Source organism: Nycticebus coucang, chromosome 6 (assembly GCF_027406575.1).
Source record: "Nycticebus coucang isolate mNycCou1 chromosome 6, mNycCou1.pri, whole genome shotgun sequence".
In the NCBI taxonomy this organism is placed as follows: Eukaryota; Metazoa; Chordata; class Mammalia; order Primates; family Lorisidae; genus Nycticebus; species Nycticebus coucang.
In genome coordinates, this window is record NC_069785.1 from 33696073 (window position 1) to 33713710 (window position 17638).

The 17638-nt window shown below is 40.6% G+C and overlaps 1 protein-coding gene, 1 non-coding gene and 1 pseudogene across 5 annotated transcripts in view; 2 read left to right on the forward strand and 1 right to left on the reverse strand.

Annotated features, from left to right (window-relative positions):
- The window catches only part of CCNB1IP1 (cyclin B1 interacting protein 1), a 32865-nt gene extending 19133 nt beyond the window's left edge, over positions 1-13732 (forward strand). For all 4 annotated transcript variants that reach the window (XM_053593795.1, XM_053593794.1, XM_053593797.1 and 1 more), the window contains 3 exons: positions 3215-3546; positions 10615-10948; positions 12956-13732. In XM_053593795.1, coding sequence (XP_053449770.1) covers positions 3215-3546; positions 10615-10948; positions 12956-13158 — 869 coding nt within the window. In that variant the 3' untranslated portion in view covers positions 13159-13732. The remainder of the gene's footprint in view (positions 1-3214; positions 3547-10614; positions 10949-12955) is intronic.
- Positions 1207-1332, reverse strand: LOC128589522 (U6atac minor spliceosomal RNA). Its single transcript, XR_008381077.1, has one exon. It is a non-coding gene; the product is annotated as a U6atac minor spliceosomal RNA (small nuclear RNA).
- Positions 13733-15928: 2196 nt separating the features above from the next.
- On the forward strand, positions 15929-16101 carry LOC128589289 (uncharacterized; annotated as a pseudogene).
- The last annotated feature ends 1537 nt before the right edge of the window (positions 16102-17638 follow it).

Consider the following 17638-nt stretch of genomic DNA (forward strand, 5'->3'; position numbering starts at 1 on the left):
GTTATTATTATTTTCTCTGTCGAGTGCGGAAAGCAGGCTGAAAATCTGAGTGGACTTTTTGTAAGTATTTTTCTCTAAAAATTGCTCCTCAGCTTGTGTTGCCCATTAAATCGGCTTTTTTCCCTCCTGTGGAAAACTTGTAATTGGCTGCGCCTCTTGCTCTGCCTAGGAAAGGCTTGAGCTTCAGAACTGTTTCCAGCGTGTATGCTTCCAGTATGCCCATTGTCCTGCTGAGAGGTAAAATAGGCCTCCTAACTGGCTGTCAGGTGGCGTTTATCTGGGGAAACTCACCAGCGGTGACATTTGGGATAAAGGTGTCAGAGGGTCCCTGTTGGCTCCTGTGAACAAAGCAACATTCTTTTTATTTTTTCCCTTTTTCTTTTTTTTGCAGTTTTTGGCTGGGGCTGGGTTTGAACCCACCACCTCCGGCATGTGGGGCCGGTGTGTACTCCTTTGAGCCACAGGCGCGGCCCTCTTTTTTTTTTTTCTTTAAATTTCAGATTAGCATGAGGGTACAATTAGGTTACAGTGTTTGTATTTGTTAGGTAGGGTCCCAGTTGTAGTTGTGTCCCTCACTCAGGAGGTGTGCCATATACCCTTACATTGTGCCCATTAGGTGGAGCACAACAATCCCTTCCCTACCTCCCTTTCTCCTCTCTCCTCCCCCAAACAACATTCTTTTATTTTATTTTATTTTAATTTTTTTATTAAGTCAAATACACATAGATCATGAATACATTTATGCATATGTAGGGTACAGTGTGTTGATTTTTTTTTTTTTTTATACAATCTGACGGGGTTAGATCAAACCAATCAACATAGCTTTCACCTCATTTACTTGATTATTGTGCTAAGACACTTAGGTTCTACACTTGACAGATTTGACTTGTAGCTTGTCATAGGCTCCACAGGTGTGGTCCCGCCTTTTACCCTCCCTCTGTCAAACCTCCCCCATCCCCTGCCTTCCCACTCCATTTCTCTCCTTCATCCTGGGCTATTGTGTTCTATTTTTCATAAGAAAGTGTGAGTAAATATAAATAGGTTTCATAGAAGTACTGAGTACATTGGATACTTTTTCCTCCATTCTTGAGACACTTTACTCAGGAGAATATGTTCCAGATCCCTCCATGTAAACATAAAAGAGGTAAAGACTCCATCTTTTTTAAGGCTGCATGGTATTCCATGGTATTGGTATGCCACAATTTATAAAAAGGATGGTTGAGTGCCACGAAGTAGGTGGTAGTGCCTTAACCTTATGCGTGTTGTCAGGCCTGAGGGCCTCTTTTATCCTTGTCAAGGGGAGTGCTAACCTTCTTTCTTTTTGTACAACACCAAAACAACATTCTTGACAATTTCTCAGTCTATAATGTAAACATTGTTCCACTATTTTATGCAATATATGGCTTGTTTTAGTATGTCCAGAATATTGCTTTAGTTTTGTAAATGTTTTAAGCAGAAGCATAGCATTGAATAGTATAATGTTTATATTAATTGAATTGTTTAACTCACCATAAATATCTGCAGAAGTTTATACAGATTTTCTGTCTTATTTCATGGTGAATTACTTGTATATTAGGTTAGTTTCCATACAGTGCTACCAGACTGCTTTTCTTAGTTTTTGTTTTTTTTTTGGCGGGGGCTAGGTTTGAACCTGCCACCTCTGGCATATGGGACTGGCGCCCTACTCCTTGAGCCACAGGCGCCTCCCCAGACTGCTTTTCTTAAATCAGGGCAATTCAGGTGGAGAATGTGAGACCTGCATATGTGAAAAGCCTAAAAGTATAGCATAAAACTTTGCTCTAAAGAATGACTGAAATCAGTGTGTGGACTTGTAAGTTTGTCAAGTGTCAGATATGGTCTTCTACTAAAATATTGTAGGAGGCCAGGTGAGGTGGCTCATGCCTGTAATCCTAGCACTGTGGGAGACAGAGGCGAGTGGATCACTGGAGTTCATGAGTTTGAGACCAGCCTGAGCAAGAGCTAGACCCTATCTCTATTAAAAACAGAAAAATAGATGGGCATTGTGGCAGGTGCCTATAGTCCCAGACACTTGGGAGGCTGAGGCAAGAGAATCACTTGAGCCTAAGACTTCGAGGTTGCTGTTAGCTATGTCACCACAGCATTCTACCCAGGGCAACAGGGTGAGACTATGTTTCAAAAAAAAAAAAGTTCTAGGAAAGTATGAATGGGTAATAAATTAGGATTTTTGTTTAGGTTTTTGAGGAATGGTAGAAAACACTGCTTTAATTTTTACTTGTTTGTATTTTGTAACTACTGCTTCTTTCTTTATCTTTTTCTTTTGAGCCTAGGTCTCCCTCTGTTGCCCGGGGGTAGGGGACAGTGAGTGTATCATAGCTCATTTCAGCCTTGAACTCCTGGGCCCAAGCAGTCCTCTTGCGTCAGCCTCCTAAGTAGCTGGAACTATAGGCATGGGCCACCACAGCCAGCTAATTAAAAAAAAAATTATTTTGTAGTGCAGGGATCTTGCAATTGTGCTCAGACTGGTTTTGAACTCCGGGCCTCAAGCTATCTTTCTGGCTTAGCCTTCCAAAATGTTAGGATTACAGGTGTGAGCCACTGTGCCTGGCCTTGTAAATGTTCCAAAACTTTTTCATTGTGCATGTTAGTTTTGACCTTAGTAAGATTTTTTTTTTTTTTTTTTTACCTTAGTAAGATTTGTAACCTGTCTTTAACTTTTCTCTAATTTTTTTAGAAGCTGGGCAAAGGGGCTCACACCTGTAATCCCAGCACTTCAGAGGCCGAGGATCTCCTGTGCTCACAGGTTTGAGACTAGCCTGAGCCAGAGCGAGACCTTGTCTCTAAAAATAGCCACGCGTTGTGGCTGGTGCTTATAGTCCCAGCTACTTGGGAGGCTGAGTCAAGAGAATCGCTTGAGCCCAGGAGTTTGAGGTTGCTGTGAGCTATGATTCTACAGCACCCTACTAAGGGCAACAAAGTGAGACTCGGTCTCAAAAAAAAAAGAAAAAAAATTTTTTTTAGGAAAAAGAAAGGATAAAGGAGCACAAAAAATTTGTTGAGTGACAATATTTTTTGAATATGTGTTGATTAGAATAAATACGGAAACAAAATGTAAGTTATTTTAGCATGATAGGATGAAAACATGAATACTTTATTTTTTACTCATTATTTATATCATTTGCACTGTAAACATTGTAATTTAACTTATCTGACCTTTTCATTTACTTCTTATTAGGACGCTTCAGCATCTGGAGACCTTGTTATCCTAGTATGTCTTTGTGTGAAGACATGCTGCTCTGTAATTATAGAAAGTGTCGCATCAAACTCTCTGGTTATGCATGGGTCACTGCCTGCTCTCACATCTTCTGTGATCAGCATGGTAGTGGTGAGTTTAGTCGTTCACCAGCTATCTGTCCTGCCTGCAACAGTACCCTTTCTGGAAAGCTAGATATTGTCCGCACAGAGCTCAGTCCATCAGAGGAATATAAAGCTATGGTATTGGCAGGACTGCGACCAGAGATTGTGTTGGACATTAGTTCCCGGGCACTGGCGTTCTGGACATATCAGGTTAGTACTTAATGCTAATTTCTCTTGAGAGTATGATTTAAGGCATATGTGTGAACTTCTAATGTTTTTTCTTTGCTATTTTATGTTTTTTTTTTTTTTTTTTTGAGACAGTCTCACTATATTGCCCTCAGTAGAGTAGTGCTGTGTCATGGCATCATAGCTCACAGCAACCTCAAACTCCTGGACTCTGGCAATTCTCTTGCCTCAGCCTTCTGAGTAGCTGGGACTACCGGCGCCTGCCACAATGCCAGACTATTTTTGAGGCTGGGATCTTGCTCTTTTTAAGGCTGATCTTGAACTTGTGAGCTCAAGCAATCCACCTGTCTTGACCTTCCAGAGCGCTAGGATTACTGGTGTGAGCCACTGTCTCCAGCTTTAATATATTGTTTTCTTCTTTTCAAAAGCATTATTGTTGAAAATCCAAGAGAACCAAAAAAAAAAAAAATTATAATTTCATCACTCAGAGATAGCCATTGTTAATAGCTTTATATGTAAATATTATATATATATGAACCTAAATTTCTGTACAAAAATAATGCCATAATACTTTTTTTTTTTGAGATAGAGTCTCACTTTGTCCCCCTCCATAGAGGGCAGCGGCATCTTGGCTCACAACAACCTTAAACTCTTGGGTTTATGTGATTCTTGTATCTCAGCCTCTAAAGTAGGTGGGACTACAGGTGCCAGCCACAATACCAGACCATTTTTAGAGATGGGGTCTCTCTCTGGCTCAGGGTAGTCTCAAACTCGCGAGCTCAGGCGTCCATCCGCCTCAGCCCCCTCCTAGAGTGCTAGGATTATAGGCATGAGCCACCATGCCCAGCCCACAATACTGTTTTTATGATCAGTTAAAGTTGACAATGTATTATGTTTGCTGACTATTTTCTTAAATATTTTTAAACTATTTTATAACCCTTTTTTTTTTTTTTTTTTGTAGAGACAGAGTCTCACTTTATGGCCCTCGGTAGAGTGCCATGGTATCACACAGCTCACAGCGACCTCCAACTCCTGGACTTAGGCGATTCTCTTGCCTCAGCCTCCCGAGTAGCTGGGACTACAGGCGCCCGCCACAACGCCCGGCTATTTTTTTGGTTGCAGTTTGGCTGGGGCTGGGTTTGAACCCGCCACCCTCAGCATATGGGGCCGGCGCCCTACTGACTGAGCCATAGGCGCCTCCCACCCTTTTTTTTTTTTTTGAGAGAGAGACAGGGTCCTTCCTGACTAGGCTAGAGTGCAGTGGTGTCATCATAGCTTCTGTAATCATTTTTAATGGTTGCTTTGTATCATAATTTGTTCCCAAGTTATTTATTTATTTATTTGAGACAGAGTCTTATTATGTTGCCCTCAGTAGAGTGCTGTGGCATAATAGCTCACAGCAACCTTAAACTCTTGGGCTTAAGCGATTCTCTTGCCTCAGCCTCCCAAGTAAATTGATTCTTTATTTTTATTTTTATTTATTTATTTAGTTTTTATTTTTATTTTTTTATTAAATCATAGCTGTGTATATTAATGTGATCATGGGGCACCATACACTGGTTTTATAGACCGTTTGACACATTTGCATCACACTGGTTAACATAGCCTTCCTGGTATTTTCTTAGTTATTGTGTTAAGACATTTATATTCTACATTTACTAAGTTTTACATGTACCCTTGTAAGATGCACCACAGGTGTAATCCCACCAATCACCCTCTCTCTGCCCATCCTCCCTCCCTCCCTTACCCCCCCTCCCCACCCTCTCCCCCTTCCCCATATTCTTAGGTTATAACTGGGTTATAGCTTTCATATGAAAGCCATAAATTAGTTTCATAGTAGGGCTGAGTACATTGGATACTTTTTCTTCCATTCTTGAGATACTTTACTAAGAATAATATGTTCCAGCTCCATCCATGTAAACATGAAAGAGGTAAAGTCTCCATCTTTCTTTAAGGCTGCATAATATTCCATAGTGTACATATACCACAATTTATTAATCCACCAAGTAAATAGATTCTCTTGCCTTAGCCTCCCAAGTAACTGGGACTATAGGTGCCTGCCACAATGCACAGCTATTTTTTTGTTGTTGTAGTTGTCGTTGTTTAGCAGGCTTCACCGGTTTGAACCCACCAGCCCAAGTGCATGTATTTGGCACTCTAACCACTGAGTTACAAGTGCCGAGCCACAAGTTCTTTTCTTTTCTTTTTTGTTTTTTTTTTTGGAGACAGAGTCTCACTTTGTCACCCCTTGGTAGAGTGCCATGGCGCAATAGCTCACAGCAACCTCAAACTCTTGGGTTTAAGCGATTCTCTTGCCTCAGCCTCCCGAGTAGCTGGGACTACAGGCACCCGCCTCATCTCCCAGCTGTGTTTTTATTGCAGTCATCATTGTTTAGCTGGCCTGGGCCAGGCTCAAACCTGGGCTAGCCTCGGTGTATGTGGCTGGCACCATAACCACTGTGCTACAGGCACTGAGCCTACAAGTTATTTTCAGAAATGTTGTGATGAGCATTCTTATCATCTCCACATTTTTCATTATTTGCTGAGATTAAATTTGTCCTACAGTAAAGTATATCCATTTGTGCTCCCTTAAGAAGTATGGGAGGTGCTTATTTCTCCACATTTTCTACTCACCAATTAGATACAGGTAAAATAGAATCTTATTGCTCTTTGTTTTACTTTTTAAAATTTTATTTATTTATTTTTGAGATAGCCTCTTGCTCTTTTGCTGAGGCTGGTGTGTACTAACATTATGGTAGCCTATTGCAACTTCAAACCACTGGGTGTAAATAATTGCTGAGGTAATTTTTGTATTTTTTGTAGAGATGAGATCTTGTTGACTTCAAGCCATCCTCCTGCCTTAGCCTCTGAAAGTGTTGGGATTATAGGCATGAGCTACTGTTCCCAGCCTCATTACTCTTTCAATATGCATTTTTCAGATGACTGTGATAAATGCATTTTCTTGCTTTTTTGGGAGGGAGGGAAGAGTCTCACTCTCACCCTAGGTACATTGCCCTGACATCATAGCTCACAGCAACCTCAAACTCTTGGGCTTAAGTGATCCTCTTGTCTCAGCCTCTCAAATAGCTGGGACTAGAGGCATATCTCACCATGCCCAGCTAATTTTCTTTTTAGTAGAGACATGGTCTAGCTCTTGATCAGGCTGGTCTGGAACTCCTGAGCTCAAGCAATCCTCCTGTTATTTCTTTTTTTTATTTAATGGATTGCCTATTTCAGATTGCTTATTTTAATTGCTGTAGTTTTTCTATTTATTTGTTAGAATTCTATCTTTATATATGTGGTACATAACTGAAATGTCACAAGGAATTTTTTCCCACTTTTGTCTTTTTTAAAATATTATTCTGAGACAGGGGCTCATTTTGTTGCCCTCAGTAGAATGCTGTGGCATCATAGTTCACAGCACCTCAAACTCTTGGGCTTGAGTGATTCTTCTTGCCTCAGCCTCCGCCTGGCTATTTTTAGAGATGGGGTTCTCGCTCAGGTTGATATCGAACTCCTGAGCTCAGGCACTCCATCCACCTCCGTCTCCCAAGTGCTGGGATTACAGCCTTGAGCCACCGTGCCCGGCCTGGTTTTGGTTCTTGTATTTCTCTGGGTCTTCAGCAGCCATCTTAAGTCTGCCCCCAGTAAATACTTATTGACTGAACAGAAGTAGTATCTAAATGTAGATTCTTCTTTTTATTAAACCATAAGTGTGTGGGCAGCGCCTATGGCTCAAGGATTAGGGTGCTGGCCCCATATACCGGAGGTGGCAGGTTCAAACCCAGCCCTGACCAAAAAAAAAAAAACAACAACAAAAAATCATGACTGTGTACATGCATTTATGGGGTTCTGTGTACATTGATTCATTTATTGATAGACAGCGTGAAATGCTTACATCGAACTGATGAACACATCCATCACCTCACTTATTTGTTATACTAAGACAATATTACTCTATTCTTAATAGTTTTGAAATGTACCATTGCATTATGCACATTAGGTGAGGTCCCCCCAAACACCTTCCCTAAATGTAGAATCTTATTAAGGAGTAGTATTTCTTGAACATGCTATGTGTGGTATTGTTTTCATCCTTTTTTTAATGTAGTGAAAACTCCAACTCCTTAAGTGATTCTTCTGCCTCAGCCTCCTTAGTAGCTGGGACTATAGAATCAGGCCAAGATAATTAAAAAAAAAAATTTTTTTTTGTGGGGGGACATAGGGGTATAACTGTTGCCCAGGCTGGTCTTGATCTCCTAGTCTCAACTGATCCTTTTTCCTCATCATCCCAAAGTACTGGGATTACAGACCTAAGCTGTTACACCCAGTATTCTCTTAGTATTATGCATTTAAGTTTGACAGTTCATTTCTTTTTAGTACTGCATAATAGTCTCTTGTCTGGCTATACCACAGTTTCCATTCACCTACTGAAGGGCATCTTGGTTGCTTCCAGGTTTTGGTAATTATGAATAAAGCTGCAATAATCATTCATGTGAGAGTTTTTATATGGGCATAACTATTCAACTCTTTTGTTAAATACCAAATAGTGCTGTTGCTGGATTGTACGTTAAGAATGTTTAGCTTTATAAGAAATTGTAAAACTGTCTTTCAAAGTGTACCATTTTGCATTTCCACCTTCAGTGAGTGAGAATTCCTGTTGCTCTGAATCTTTGCTAGAATTTGATGTCCATGTTCTGGATTTTGACCCTTTTGTCCTTTTTCCCCTGCTTATGAACTTCCCAAGCAAATTTTGGCCATTTTAATAGGTGTGTGGCTTTAATTTACATTTCCCTGATAACATGTGATGTACAGTATCTTTTCATAATGCTTAATTGCCATTTGTAAATTTTCTTCGGTGAGATGTCTGTTAAGGTTTTAGGTCCATTTTTAATTGGATTGTTTGGTTTTTTATTGTTGAGTTTTAAGCATTCTTAGTAGTAGTTTGGATAATAGTCCTTTATCACATCTTTCTTTTTGCAAATACTAGTATGTGGATTGTTTTTTCTCTCAACAGTATCTTTCACAGAGCAGAGATTTTAAATTTTATTTATTTATTTATTTATTTTGAGACAGAATCTCACTAAGTCACCCTTGGTAGAGTGCCATGGTGTCGCAGCTCATAGCAACCTTAAACTCTTGGGCTTAAGCAATTCTTTTGCTTCAGCCTCCCAAGTAGCTGGGACTACAGGCACCCACCATAACGCCCAGCTATTTTTTTGTTGTAGTTGTCATTGTTGTTTGGCAGGCCTCAGCTGGAGTTGAACCTGCCAGCTCTGGTGTATGTGGCTGGCCCCCTAGCCACTGAGCTACAGGCACCCTAGCCAGATTTTAAATTTTAATGAATTGTGCCTATCACTTTTTTCTTTCATGGATTATATCTTTGATGTTGTATCTAAGAAGTCACTGCCAAATAATAATGTCATCTAGATTTTCCCATATGATATCTTCTAGGTAGAAGTTTTATGGTTTACAAGTCTGTGACCTATTTTGCATTAGTTTTTGTGAAGGGTGTAAGGTCTGTGTCTGGATTCATTGGGATGTCAGTTATTTGCTGGTTATTGGCCAGAGGCTGCTCTTAAGTTAACTTGCCTTCTGGGCCTTCCCGATATGGCTACTTGTTTCTTCAAAGCTAGCAAAGCTTTATAAGGCAGGTGGTATAGTCTTATGTAATGTACTTGTAAATGACATCCTGTTAGCATTGACATATTCTACACTTTCCACCCACACTAAAGACGGGGGAGTTACATATGGGTGTAATTATTAGGAGGCAGGGGTAATTGGGGGGCTATCTTAGAGTCGGTTCTTAACTCTAGATTACTTAAAAAGTGGGATTATATTTCTTAAAAACCTTTGGGATACTCACTTGTTTTGGTGGTATAAAGGTAGTGATTTGAAAATATTCTTTTGATTGTTTTTATGTACTTAGTTTAGTATAAACATGTATTATTGTTTTTGGTAATAATTCATTTTATGTCCGGATTGCTTCTTAAACTAGCTTCTAAATGTTAATAACATCTCTATAAGCATGTTTCTTTTCCATTTATTTTATCTAATATTTTACAGTTTGTAACTTTGTACTTATTACTTGAAAATCTTTCTTTTTTTTTTGTAGAGACAGAGTCTCACTTTATTGCCCTTGGTAGAGTGCTGTGCCATCACAGCTCACAGCAACCTCCAGCTCCTGGGCTTAGGCGATTCTCTTGCCTCAGCCTACACAGTAGCTGGGACCACAGGCACCCGCCACAACGCCCGGCTATTTTTTGTTACAGTTTGGCCAGGGCCGGGTTTGAACCCACCACCCTCAGTATATGGGGTTGGCTCCCTACTCACTGAGCCATAGGTGCTGCCCCAAAATCTTTCTTTTTGGCCAGGCATGGTGGCTTACACCTGTAATTCTAACACTCTGGGAAGCTGAGATGGGATGACCCCTTGAGTTCAGCAGTTTTAGACCAGCCTGAGCAAGAGTAAGACCCCATCTCTACTAAAAAGAGAAAAAGTAGGGTGGCACCTGTGGCTCAAAGGAGTAGGGTGCCGGCCCCATATACTGGAGGTGGTAGGTTCAAACCCAGCCCCAGCCAAAAACTGCAAAAAAAAAAAAAAGAGAAAAACTCACTGGGGTATCGTGATGGGCACCTGTTGTCCTAGCTATTGGGGAGGTGTAGGCAGGAGGATTACTTGAGTACAGGAGTTCCATTTTGCTGTGAGCTAGGCTGAGGTCATGGCACTCTAGCCAGGGTGACAAAGTGAGACTGTGTCTCATAAAAAAACAACAACTACTTTCTGGCTTGGCTCCCATAGCACAGCACATTCTCTTACGGCACCAGCCACATACACTGAGGCTGGCAGGTTCAAACCCAGCCCTGGCCAATTAAGCATCAATGACAACTGCAACAAAAAAATAGCCAGGCATTGTGGCAGGCTCCTGTAATCCCAGCTACTTGGGAAGCTGAGACAAGAGAATCACTTAAGCCCAGGAGTTTGAGGTTGCTGTGAGCTGTGATGCCATGGCACTCTACCGAGGGTAACATGGTGAGACTCTGTCTCAAGAACAAAATAAAGCAAAACAAAACTTTGTTTTCTTTTTTGGGACAGGTACATCAGGAGCGTCTCTATCAAGAATATAATTTTAGCAAGGCCGAGGGGCATCTGAAACAGATGGAGAAGATATATACTCAGCAAATACAGAGTAAGGATGTAGAATTGACATCTATGAAAGGGGAAGTGACCTCCATGAAGAAAGTGCTAGAAGAATACAAGAAGAAGTTCAGTGACATCTCTGAGAAACTTATGGAACGCAATCGCCAGTATCAAAAGCTCCAAGGCCTTTATGATAGTCTTAGGCTACGAAATCTAACTATTGCTAACCAAGAAGGCACAGTTGAACCATCCATGATTGCACAGTCTGGTGTTTTTGGCTTCCCATTAGGTAAGAATGGACATGTGATATCTAATGTTTGTGTGTTTGTTCATTCATTTATTTTTTTGAGACAGAGTCTCACTATGTTGCCCTTGGTAGAGTGCCGGGGTGTCACAGCTCATAGCAATCTCAAACTCTTGGGCTCAAGTGATTCTCTTGCCTCAGCCTCCCAAGTAGCTGGGACTATAGGTGCCTGCCACAATGCCCAGCTATTTTTTTTTGTTGTTGTTGCAGTTGTCGTTGTTTAGCAGGCCCTGGCCGGGCTCGAACTTGCCAGCCTGGGTATATATGGCTGGCACCCTAACCACTGTGCTACAGGTGCCAAACTTATTTAATTTTGACAGAGTTTGATTTTGTTGCCCAGGCTAGAGTGCTAGCCTGAGCATCAGCCTAGTTCACAGCAACTTCACACTCTTGTGTTCAAGTGATCTTCCTGCCTCAGCCTCCTGAGTAGCTAGGACTACAGGCAGGGGCCATCATTCCTGGCTGATTTTTTTCTTTTTTTATTAATTTTAATTTTAATTTTTTGTTTTGGTTCTTGGCCGGGGCTGAGTTTGAACCCGCCACCTCTGGCATATGGGACCGGTGTCCTACTCCTTGAGCCACAGGCGCCGCCCAATTTTTTTTTTTTTTTTTTTGAGACAGAATCTCACTTTGTCACCTTGGGTAGAGTGCTATGGCATCATAGCTCACAGCAGCCTCAAACTCTTGGGCTCAAGCAATTCTCCTACCTCAGCCTCCCGAGTAGTTGAAACTAAAGGCTCCCGCCACAATGCCCAGCTATTTTTAGAGATGGGGGTCTCGCTCTTGCTCAGGCTGGTCTCGAACCTGTGAGTTCAGGCAATCCACCCATGTCAGCCTCCCAGAGTGCTAGGATTATAGGTGTGAGCTACTGTGCCCGGCCTGACTAATTTTTTTCTATTTTCCGTAGACATGAGAGTATCTCTCTTGTGCAGGCTGGTCTGTAACTCCTGATCTCTAGCAATCCACTCACCTTGGCCTCCCAAAGTGCTGGGATTACAGGAGTGACCCAGCATGCCTCTCTTAATTTCTCAATTTTTTTTGTAGAGACAGGGTCTTGTTCTTCCTCTGGGTAGTATCAAACTTCTGACCTCAAGTGATCCTTCCATCTTGGCCTCCCAGAGTGCTAGGATTACGGGTGTAAGCTACTATGCTTGGCCAAAATATTCTTTTTTTTTTTTTTTTTTTTTTTTGTAGAGACAGAGTCTCACTGTACCGCCCTCGGGTAGAGTGCCGTGGCGTCACACGGCTCACAGCAACCTCTAACTCTTGGGCTTATGCGATTCTCTTGCCTCAGCCTCCCAAGCAGCTGGGACTACAGGCGCCCGCCACAACGCCCGGCTATTTTTTTGTTGCAGTTTGGCTGGGGCTGGGCCTGAACCCGCCACCCTCGGCATATGGGGCCGGCGCCCTACTCACTGAGCCACAGGCGCCACCCCCAAAATATTCTTTTAAAAAATCTGAAACATAGCTGGGTGTTGTGTTGGGCACCTGTAGTCCCAGCTACTTGGGAGGCTGAGGCAAGAGAGTTGCTTAAGCCCAAGAGTTTGAGGTTGCTGTGAGCTGTGACGCCATTGTACTCTACTGAGGGTGACATAGTGAGACTATCTCAAAAACGAAAGAAAATCTGAAACAAAAGGTTGTGTGTGTGTATATACATATATATATATGTATATACACACACCTCTGAAGTATATTAAATAGATAACAAATAAAATGATATTACAAATTCTAGCTCTACTTAAAACATTTCATGTGTCTGTTTTGGTGACGAGATGATGCTGTCATTGCAAATTGCATCATAGAAAAAGGTATAATATACTGTGGTCAAATGAGGGACATTATAGTCCTTTTCCTTATTCACTATTAGGTCTATATTTTATCCACCTCATAGATGTTGAGTTCTGCTAAAATATTTATTGAATGCCTTTTGTCTGTTTGTTTCTAAAGATCTACCAGGAAATAAATGCCTAAATTTTTTCTTTTTTTTCCTAGGGAACAACTCTAAGCTTTCATTGGATGATACACCAGTTCGAAATTGGGGCGGTGGGGATGGAGATTTTCAGTTCAGACCATTTTTTGTGGGTTCTCCCACAGCACCTGAACCCAGCAACAGCTTTTTTAGTTTTGCCTCACCAAATCGTGGATTACAGCAGGAGCAAGTCTCTAGCAGGGCCTTCAAAGTAAAAAGAGTTTAGCTCACTTTATAGAATTTTTCTCTGCTCACTTCTAGTAATTCCCTTTAGTAAAAAATCCTTGTTGTAGATAAGAATAATTAACTTTTATGCTTTTAAGTCTTTGAAATTGTCTTCATATTATCAACTACAAGAAACTCTGGCTATGAGGAATGACTTTAGTATCAATCTCAATTTTATCACCAACTCTTACATTTTCATGGCTAGTGAAAATGTCATGATGTTATTGTTATTTTGTAGATCATTATTTCTGTCTGAGTTATTTCTAACTGAGCTCTGTGTTATGCATATGTACATAGGCACTTATGTTGTATGTCTAATGTCACTTTGCATTCTGGTATATATGCTCATATGTATATGTACATGTGTTAATTTACACTGATATTTTGCTGTATTTGCTGGTATATTTCTGAAAATTTTGGTCTTGGAAAATGGTGAGTGCTTTGGCTTGATATTTGGGTGTGTGTCTTTATTTGTATATCAACATGTTTGGAGGTGTGCTCATGTCTGTGAATGAGAGTACAATTTGATGCTTGTATGTTCACTCCCTATTTGTATTTAAAAATAAATCACATTGGTAAAGTTATTTTGTGAAGTTGATTTTTTGGCTTTTATAGTTGGCCTTTCATATCCTTGAATTTTGGCCCTCCACATCTGTGGAGTCAACCACCCACAATTTGAAAATGGTCAGAGAAAATAAAAAAACCATACAGCAATAAACAACAAAAACCCTAATAAAACCCGCAATACAACATAACACTTATTTGCATGACATTTACAGTGTATTAGGTATTTTAAGTATCTTGAAGTTATTTAAATTTTACAGGGAATGTGAGTAGATTATTTGTAAACACCAAGCCATTTAGTGAAAGAGACTGGAGCATTGGAGAATTTTTTGTATCCAGGGCCAGGCTCAGTGGTTCACACCTGTAATCCGAGCACTCTGGGAGGCTGAGGCAGGTGGATTGCCTGAGCTCAGGAGTTGGAGACCTGCCTGAGCTCAGGAGTTTGAGAACAGCCTGAGCAAGAGTGAGACCCCATCTCTAGAAAAAAAAATAGCAAGATACTGTAGTGGGCGTCTGGAGTCCCAACTACTTAGAGGCTGAGGCCACAGATTACTTGAGCCCACGAGTTTGAGGTTGCTGTGAGCTATGATGCCACGGCACTCTACCAAGGGCAACAAAGAGACTGTCTCAATTAAAAAAAAAATTTTTTTTGTATCTGTAAGGGTACCTAGAACCAATCCCCTGCAGATGCCATCTGGTAACTGCATTTAAAAATAAATCTACTTCTTTTTTTTTTTTACCTTTTTGCCAACTTACCTTGGGTTTTATTTATGTAGATGCATTTCTGTAGAAAATTCACCAAAATGTTATTGATCTCATGAGATTATATTAAAATGTATAAGATTTATTATTTTTCTTTATTAAATAGTATTTCTGATTGGTATTACAGAAGTAAATTATGTTTAATTACTTAGTTTAATTATTTAAAGCATAAGAATCAAAAATTTGAATCACATTCTCAGTAACTTTATGTCCTGTTAAAGGTAAGACTTGAAAGCATATTGGTTGGGGAGGAAGGACATCTGAGTACTGATTGTGTTATGTTCCCATGTATTGATTGTGCAAGTTGGAAATTAAAGTTTATGGGCTTTCAATGTCCAGTGGGCATTGAATTAAGTTATCCTTACAGCCTTTTGTAACTCTTAAATTTTATGATCAATTCTCACTGGTTTGGGATGAATTATAGTGGAATTTCCCTAAACACCAAGTTCCATTTTTTTTTTTTGGTAATAAAATACTGAAATCATTTGAGAATTTTTTTTTTTTTTTTTGAGATAGAGTCTCACTTTGGCACCTTGGTAGAGTGCGTTACAACTCAAAGCAACCTCAAACTCTTAGGCTCAAGTGATTCTCTTGTCTCAGTCTCCCAAATAGCTGGGACTATAGGCAACCGGCTAATTTCTTTCTTTCTTTCTTTCTTTTTTTTTTTTGCAGTTTTTGGTCGGGGCTGGGTTTGAACCCACCACCTCCAGTATATGGGGCTGGCACTCCACTCCCTGAGCCACAGGTACTGCCCCCAGGTAATTTTTTAAGAGATAGGGTCTCACTCTAGCTCAGGCAGGTCTAGAACTCCTGAGCTCAGGCAATCCACTGGCCTTGGCCTTCCAGAGTGCTGGGATTACAGACATAAGCCACTGTGCCCGGCATTTTTTTTTCTTTTTTAGGACAAAGTCTCATTCTGTTAACCGGGTGACAGTGAGTAGCATGGCCTCATCCTAGCTTAAAGCAACCTCAAACTCCTGGCTCAAGCAATCTTCCTGCCTTAGTCTCCTGCGTAGCTGAAATTATTCAATCTTGCCTCGAACTCCTGATCTCAAGCAATCTTCTTGCCTCAGTCTCCCAGAGTGCTAGGATTACAGGCATGAGCCACCACGACCCGCCAAAGATAAAACATCTTGAATTAAAAGTTTTAAGGCAAGATCAGTGGCTCAGGCCTGTAATCCCAGCACTTTGGGAAGCTGAGGCCGGAGGACTGCTTAACACTGGGGGTTTGAGACCTGCTTGGTAATGGTGAGACTTTATCTCTACAAAAAATAAGAAAAATAAGATGGAGTAATTGATGGTATGTGCCTGCTACTTGGGAGGCTGAGGCTCACTTGAGCCCAGAAGTTGGAAGCTTAGTGAGCTCTGATCATAACTACTGTACTCTAACCTAGATAACAGAAAATGTGCCCTCATCTCCACAAAGGAAAAAAATATTAAAAAATAGCTTTCCTTGGTGGCAGTATCATAGCCAGTGAGGTTCATCTGAGGTGTGATTATTGCTAATTGAAAGCTTTTCCCAATACTTTGAGGTGACGACTTGGAACAGTCAGCACTGGCAACTTCTTTTTTTTTCTTTTCTAGCAGCACTGGTAACTTTTGATGGTCTGTATAGAGAGACTGAATTTATATATAAATATATATACAGTTTTAAAACATCTCTCGTTTCATAGCCAATGACAGATTTTATACACTACAGTAGAAAGTATTTTTCTTCCCTCTATATTTAATATTTTGTTGGAAAATGGTTCAAGGGAGTGATTTTACATACATTTGTGATTTCTGCCTTGAACGTTTTACTATATTAGGTTTAGAGCCAGTTTGAAGTACAAGTAAGCTATAATTAAAACTAAGTAAGTAAAGAGACAGTCTTTCAGGAATATTACATGGTACTTTAAAAAAATTATTTGAGGCTCGGCACCTGTAGCTCAGCGGCTAGGGCGCCGACCACATACACCCAGGCAGGTGGGTTTGAATCCAGGCTAGGCCTGCCAAACAACAATAACAACTACAACAAAAAAATAGCCGGGCGGTTGTGGCAGGCGCCTGTAGTCCCAGCTACTTGGGGTGCTGAGGCAAAGAATCGCTTAAGCCCAAGAATTTGAGGTTGCTGTGAGTTGTGACGCCACAGCACTCTACCTAGGGCGACATAGTGAGACTCTGTCTCAAAACAACAACAAAAAAAATCATTTGAGGTTAATACATTGATAGTGGTACAAATTCAAAGGGTACACAAAGGAAAGCCAGAGAGAAAAGTCTCCTCTCTTCCACCTCTGACCCCCTAGCCACGCCCACCCTTTGGAAGCTGGTGTTTATTGTTGCCAGTGTCTGGTGTCTCCAGATATAGTCTGTAAAGAAGCAAACATTTTTGTTTGTTAGTTTAAGAATTGTGTTTATTACCGGGCGCGGTGGCTCATTCCTGTAATCCCAGTGCTTGGGAGGCCGAGGCTGGTGGATTGCCTGATCTCAGGAGTTCCGAGATCAGCCTGAGCCAGAGAGAGACCAGTCTCTAAAAATAGTCGCGGGTTGTGGCAGGCGCCTGTACCCCCAGCTACTCGGGAGGCTGAGGCAAGAGAATCGCCCAAGAGCTGGAGGTTGAGTGAGCTATGAGGTCATGGCACTCTACTGAAGGCAACAAACTGTCTTTAAAAAACAAAAGAAAAGAAAAAGAAAAAATAATTTGTTTTTTTTTTTAATAAATAACGCATGTATATGGTAAAGACTTTAAAAAGGTACACAGTGAAAAGAACTTTCTTGGCTCACTTACAGCTTCCAGTTGTTTTGTTTGCCTCTCTAGAGATAGTCATTGTTTGTTTTTCTTATATGTTCTGGAAACAGTCTATGGTGTACAGTATGATGGCTTTTATAATATCATCTTCAGTGTAGCATATTTATTAGGATAGTAAATTTAAAATGATAAAATGACTCGTATAGAAAATCACTGCAAAGTTTGGAAAAAAATTCAGACAACTAAGTTACTATTGTACCACATTCCCTTCAAATTTTCAAACAACACTGTTGTGTACTGTCTAACCTGTCTTTTTTTAGGGGATCTTATAGTCGTGGTATTAAATAAGTTGGGAGATAGGAAACGAAAATCTACCTTTAATTAAGGTTAAAATATTTTGTTTCCAGGATCTAGGAAAGAAACAAGT